General features: G+C 46.9%; 1 protein-coding gene across 1 annotated transcript in view; it reads left to right on the top strand.

Moving 5' to 3' along the window:
* UCK1 (uridine-cytidine kinase 1) overlaps positions 1 to 2,906 on the top strand; it is a gene marked incomplete at its 5' end in the record, with an annotated part of 3,743 nt that extends 837 nt beyond the window's left edge. Inside the window, 5 exons of the mRNA XM_009078405.1 lie at positions 754 to 850; positions 952 to 1,094; positions 1,193 to 1,287; positions 2,336 to 2,384; positions 2,719 to 2,906. Coding sequence (XP_009076653.1) covers positions 754 to 850; positions 952 to 1,094; positions 1,193 to 1,287; positions 2,336 to 2,384; positions 2,719 to 2,906 — 572 coding nt within the window. The remainder of the gene's footprint in view (positions 1 to 753; positions 851 to 951; positions 1,095 to 1,192; positions 1,288 to 2,335; positions 2,385 to 2,718) is intronic.
* Between the last annotated feature and the right edge of the window lie 2,947 nt (positions 2,907 to 5,853).

Below are 5,853 nucleotides of genomic sequence, written 5' to 3'. Positions count from 1 at the left end.
ACTAACAGCCTCTGTCCTAAGTAACTCCTCCAGCAGCTACCAGGGCTCAGTTGGCAGCTGGAGCACAGCTGGGCCTTGCTGATAGTGCCTGTAGGAAATGGGAAGTGGTGGGGAACAGAAATGCTCTTTCCTCCCACCCAGAACCATCTGTTTGTCCTTCCCCTTGGCTGGCACTGCCCTTCTGCAGTGATGGAGAGGTGCAGAGCATCTGTCTCCTCACTCCTGGCTGTTGAGAGGCTCAGTAACAAACCAAAATTCTCCAAATCCTTTCCTGATACTTCTTGTTTGCACAACAAGCTGCTCTCCTTGCCTGGGCGAGTGCTATAGGTTGCAGGGGGACAGGGATCTGCCCTTGGCTGGTGCCTGCTATAGGCACACTGGGGTGGGTCATGGAAACCATTAAGGATGTCTGAGATTTTCCAGTTGACTCTTGACTGACAGAGTTGCACAAAATAATTACCAAGTGGATTGGTATATTATCCAACACCAAGCTTCACTTTTGGGGCCTTAATTTCACTGTGTTGTAGTTGCTTATAAACAGCAAATTGTCCCTTCCATATCTCTGTAGCCAAGCACAGCGATTGTTGCTCAGGCACGGAGTAATGGCTTGTACTGATAGGAAAGAATAAACCATAAGTTCCTTTTTTTCTGTTGAAATACTAGACAGCTTTTTTCCTTTGGGTCTAGAAAATTCTGAGCAGAACATTTGACACAGCAGCACCTGAAACTCCTCTTTCAACCTTCCTTTTGCAGATGCTTTTGATAACGATTTGATGCATACAACCCTGAAGAATATTGTCGAGGGCAAAACGGTTGAGGTACCAACATATGACTTCGTGACACATTCTAGGTGGGCTCTGGTTCTGTGTGAGGTCTTGGGTTGTGCCTGAGGTCACTGGTGGTGGTGCAAACCCCATTTAACAGTGTGTTCTGGGTGTTTTTGCCTGGCAGACTGGCAGAGACCACAGTGGTCTATCCTGCTGACGTTGTCCTCTTTGAGGGGATCCTGGTTTTCTACAATCAAGACATTCGGGACATGTTCCATCTCCGGCTCTTCGTGGACACAGACTCCGACGTCCGACTGTCCCGCAGAGGTAATAATGCTCCAGCACTGTCAGTGTCAGCCTCCTCCTGTTCCTTATTCATCCTCAGCCACATGGCAAGACTCAGGGGTTTTATCTCTCCACCCCAGTTCTGCGAGACATGAAACGTGGGAGGGACCTGGAGCAGATCCTCACCCAGTACACCACGTTTGTCAAGCCTGCCTTTGAGGAGTTCTGCTTACCGGTATGGAATGCTGCACTGGTGTGATTTGTGGGGTTTTTTGGGGAGGGGGGAGAGGAGCAGGTTCACCTGAGGATTAGCTGCACTGTAGATGCAGCAGTGGTGGCTTTTGGTATTTGTGTTTCACGAATCCCACGCTCTCCCCTCTGCCTCATGTCCGTATCCATTATGTTGTCAAGGAACTGAAATGGTCCCTTGTGCTGGCAAAGCATCACAGAATTGCCTTGAGCACATTTCCTCACTGCTGGGGCTATTTTAGCATGGGTCCCTCTGACTGAAACACTCCCACTCCGTGTTTATTCTTAAGTCTTGTAGGAAGAAAGAAGAGTTTGGTTTCCAGCAGCTTCCCTCAAAGGGAACACTGGTGAAAGCACTAGGTCTGCCCCAGGTTGATTGCTACACCATGTAGTGTGGGTGTAGGTGCTCACATAATCAAATTAATTGGTAAAAAGCCCTTGGAGAACAAAGTCCTGTCTGTGAATTAAATAAGATGGAAAAGGCTAACTCAGGCACCTCTTGCTCTAGATCAAAGGAGTTGTGGGATTGTGAAAATACTCATTAGAAATGCTGAATTTCCCAGCTTTTTTTCTAAGGGAGGGAGGAAGAAAAAGCAGGAGTTCTGTGGTGGTAAAGATCAATAATGTGTCATCAGAGGCAGGCAGGAATTTCACATGCACCTTGGGTACCTTGGCTCTCAGCAGAGATTTAGCAATGGCTTGTGAAATGCTGATTAGAACCAGTGCTTGGCAAACAGACCTCAGCCTGAAGCAGGTGGTGTTTGGAGGCAGCTCAGAGCTGTAAAAGCAATGACTCCACATCTGACCTCTGCTTCTACCTGGTGATTGTCTGCAAAGGGACAGCAAAAGCAATCTTTGGCCTGAAATCCAGTGCCAGTGTGACATCTTAATTCGTTTAGGTGTTACAATGACTGAGAACTTTTAACTTGGAATCCTCCATCTTTGTCCCCACTTTTCTGGCCTTTGGTAGCTTCTTGCTAGAATAAAGGTGACTTTTCCCATTAACAGCCTCCACTACTGTTTCTGTCTTGCAGACAAAGAAGTATGCAGATGTGATCATTCCTCGAGGCGTTGACAACATGGGTAAAAGGGATTTGGGTTCTTTGATATCCCTGGGGTATCCTTGGGGTTGGGAAGAGAGCAGGTGGCACACCTCGCTGTCATGCTTCTGAGGAAAGGTGTTTTGCTGGAGGGGAGGGAGCTGCTCAGTGTGACCAGCTGCTCAGCCCATGGGGCTGTGGTTGGAGAGACAGAGTAGGACACCAGTGCTGTTCCTGTTGAGGTCTGACCTCGCTGCGACAGCTGTAGGAGTTTCATTTCAGGGCTTGTTAAAACTGGAGTTGAACAGGGCTGGATGCTCCACATTTTTTAGATAACTCAGCCAAGGAAAACTTTCCTGTCCTATATTCCTCTGCAGTTGCTATAAACCTCATAGTGCAGCACATTCAAGACATCCTGAACGGAGACATCTGCAAGTGGCAGCGAGGGGCGATGAACGGGCACGGTCGGACCTACAAGCGCCCGTTCCCCGAGCAGACAGAGAGCAGCACTGTCCTGGCAGCTGGAAAACGCTCCCACCTGGAGTCCAGCAGTCGTCCACACTAGCCTGGCAGCATCTGAAGGGTTTGCCTCTGGTCCAGACTAACACTGAGAACAGCTTTGGGGAAGGACTTCGACAGAATGGTTGGTGAAGTGCCCTTTAAATCATCCTCGTGGCGGAGGGGATCCCGGTGTGAAGCTTTCACAGGGGGGAGAGGAAGGAGTTGGCCACTCCTCTCCCCTCCAAACCCCCTCCCTTTTCTCCCTAAGGTGTCTGGAGTTGTTACTTGATGAACTAGTTAAAGGCAGTTCTACTTGCCTTTTTTTTTAATTGTCAAAATGAAATCTAATGCTGAAGACTCCCCTGAAAATTAAGCACTCCCAGGTGATTAACAAGATTCCCCATTTCGTTGATGATGAGCTTCCTTAGCAGGAAAATTACCTGCCTCTTGGTTTTGGGTTTTTTTTTTTTCCTCTATCCACGACTAGCTTGCACCTTGTTAATTTTAACAAGCAGGTGCAGCCCTGACTCTGCTCCACCTCGTTGGCACCTTGAGTTCTGGCTCTGCTGTGCTGCTGGTCAGCCTCCCATTAGCTCCTGGGGCAGGAGGATTGACCTGTAGAGGCATCTCCCTCTGAGATGGGGGTGAGACAGAGACTGTCTGGGACAAATGGAAACTAGCAGTTCACCAGGGGACAGGCCCAAGAAGTTGTGAGTTTCTGGTTCCTAATTTATTCCTTTCTAAGTTCCTTGCTACACTGTATGAATATTTTTGTACCCAAATAGTCTCCTTTACCACAGTTACTGAATGTGTGAGCTCCAGCTGGATTGAGTTGCTCATGGAAACAGAAACCTGACCTTGTCAGTATTAGTGTCCTTTAGTGCATTTCTATACTGCTGGTTGTAAATTCTGCTGGGCAGAATCCGTCCACTCCCAGAACTGGATGGGGAGATCAGCAAGGGGGAGGGCTGGGAATTGCAGGACTCTCCTGCTGGCACAGGCAGGAGGTTCTCCCCTCAGACAGGGTCAGAGTGCTTGCCTTGCACTCCAGCAGCTTAGACTCAAGAATGTCTGACTTTGTACAAGGAGCAGACAAGAAGAACAAACAGTGATGTCCCAGGCTCTGTAGTTTACCCCAGATAAGTGATATAACTGCAGTAGCATGAAGTGTCTGGAAAGAAAAATCTGAGCTGGAGTGCTGGTTGGGCCTTTGAAATGCCCTTGTGATATCATTCTGGAGTCTGCACTTATGGTGTAATGTGAAGAATGAGGGTGGGAGGGAAATGTTATTAGGAGGAACTTTTTCATACTTGCTGGTTTTCTAAAAGCAGAGTCTGGCTGTGTGGGCTGTGGGTGTGTTACTTTGGCTAATAAACAAATGAACAAACAGTGATCAGAAATGAGCATTTTATATAAAAGGTAATTGTGCTACTTGCACTATGCACAGAGGTACAGAGAAGAGCAGAGCTTAAGGGGCTTTTATACTCAGCAGTTCTTTCTCCCCTTAGCTCAGACATGTAACCTTTAGTTCTGTTCCGTTTTTTGAAGATTGATGAGGAAAAAATGCAAGAAATGCAGTCCGCACTTTCATCCACATAATCTTCTCAGCCCTGGAGATGGGTGAAGGTTTGGTTTCTCAGTGACCTCCACAGTTCAGTGGTACTTCTGCAGTGCCAAGGGGAAGGCAGTCATCTCCTGACTGCTGCTGGGTGCTGTTTAGCTCAGGGTGACAGACTTAGACTATGAGCTACTGCACTGAAGCATTGGCTATCAGGGCTGATTACAGTAGGAGCAAAAGAGTCACTAAAACCTACTTTGAATGACTCTGGTGTTGGATCATACCTTCCTCTGGGGGCAGGGAGGGAGCTCAGAGCAGCCTGGAATAGCAGGAACTCTGCAGCACAGAAGTGAAATGTGGCCCAGGTACTATAACCCTGATCAAATACCTGTGCAGAGCCATTACAAGTTCCCCACTTACAAGTCCTCAGTTTCACCTCTGCCTTCTCCCACTCTGTGATTCCTCTGCTAGAGCAGGCCAGGTCATGGACTGGGTTTGAATGTTTTTACCCTGAACCCATGTGCACAAGTTAGAGCAGGTTTCCTTGTCAGCAGGATCAGTTCTACCTTGCCCAGAGTTCCTCTTCCCATGGGATTTGAGGTGTAACCATGCAGCCCAGTAAGTACAATACTGCCATAGCTGGTAACAGGCCTCAGGCTTCACAAGGCCAAAGGATTTTTCTGGCTTTGGCTGATTTTCCTCGCTTGCCTGAAGCCTTGTTTTAGCTTGTTTAGCTGTAACAGCAATTTTTTTTCATGTCTGTTTTTGCTTATCTTCTTAAAAATGATGGTTATGCCAAATGATTATAGATAATAGTAACAAGTCATTATGCTGTGCAGAATGAACTATTTATAAATGTAGCTTAATGCTGTATTTACATAGATGGGGATCAAAGCAGAGCATTGGAACTGGGGGCAAATAATGCATTGGTGAGTAGAGTCATGGGATGGTGCTGAAGGCTGCAGGGCCAGTTACTGATCTTTAAAGATGGGTAAGCTTTAGAGCTGGGAAAACTTGTTTTTTTCAGGAGTAACAAAACAGAGAGAAGTATCTGATGTATTGGAAAGTGTCTATTTATAGTAACTTGTATGGTGGAATTGCAGACCAAGGTGCTAGGAAACATGAATAGCCCTAAGTGCAATGCAGTGCAAGAAGGCAGAAAACACCTCAGGAAAGAGGAAACTCCCAGAAAAGAGGAAGAACAAACCATTTTAGCATGCTCTTCCCCAAGGAGATGGGAAGCTGTGGACTGAAGTCAGTAACCCCAAGAGGCAGTGGAAGGGTGAATGTTACAGGGGCAGAAACTGGGAATTGTGCTCCTAACAGCTGTATTACTGCTGAGACCTTTTCTGTAACAGTGTTCTTTTATCTTCTTTTCCTGTAATCATTAGATCTGGGCTCCTATCAAATATCTGATCAGACTGTTAAGATTTCAGTTATACTAACAATAAAT

The sequence above is a fragment of the Acanthisitta chloris genome, unplaced genomic scaffold (assembly GCF_000695815.1).
Source record: "Acanthisitta chloris isolate BGI_N310 unplaced genomic scaffold, ASM69581v1 scaffold14947, whole genome shotgun sequence".
Taxonomy (NCBI): domain Eukaryota; kingdom Metazoa; phylum Chordata; class Aves; order Passeriformes; family Acanthisittidae; genus Acanthisitta; species Acanthisitta chloris.
The sequence above is the reverse complement of the archived record's forward strand: the minus strand, read 5'-3'. Positions and strand labels throughout refer to the sequence as shown.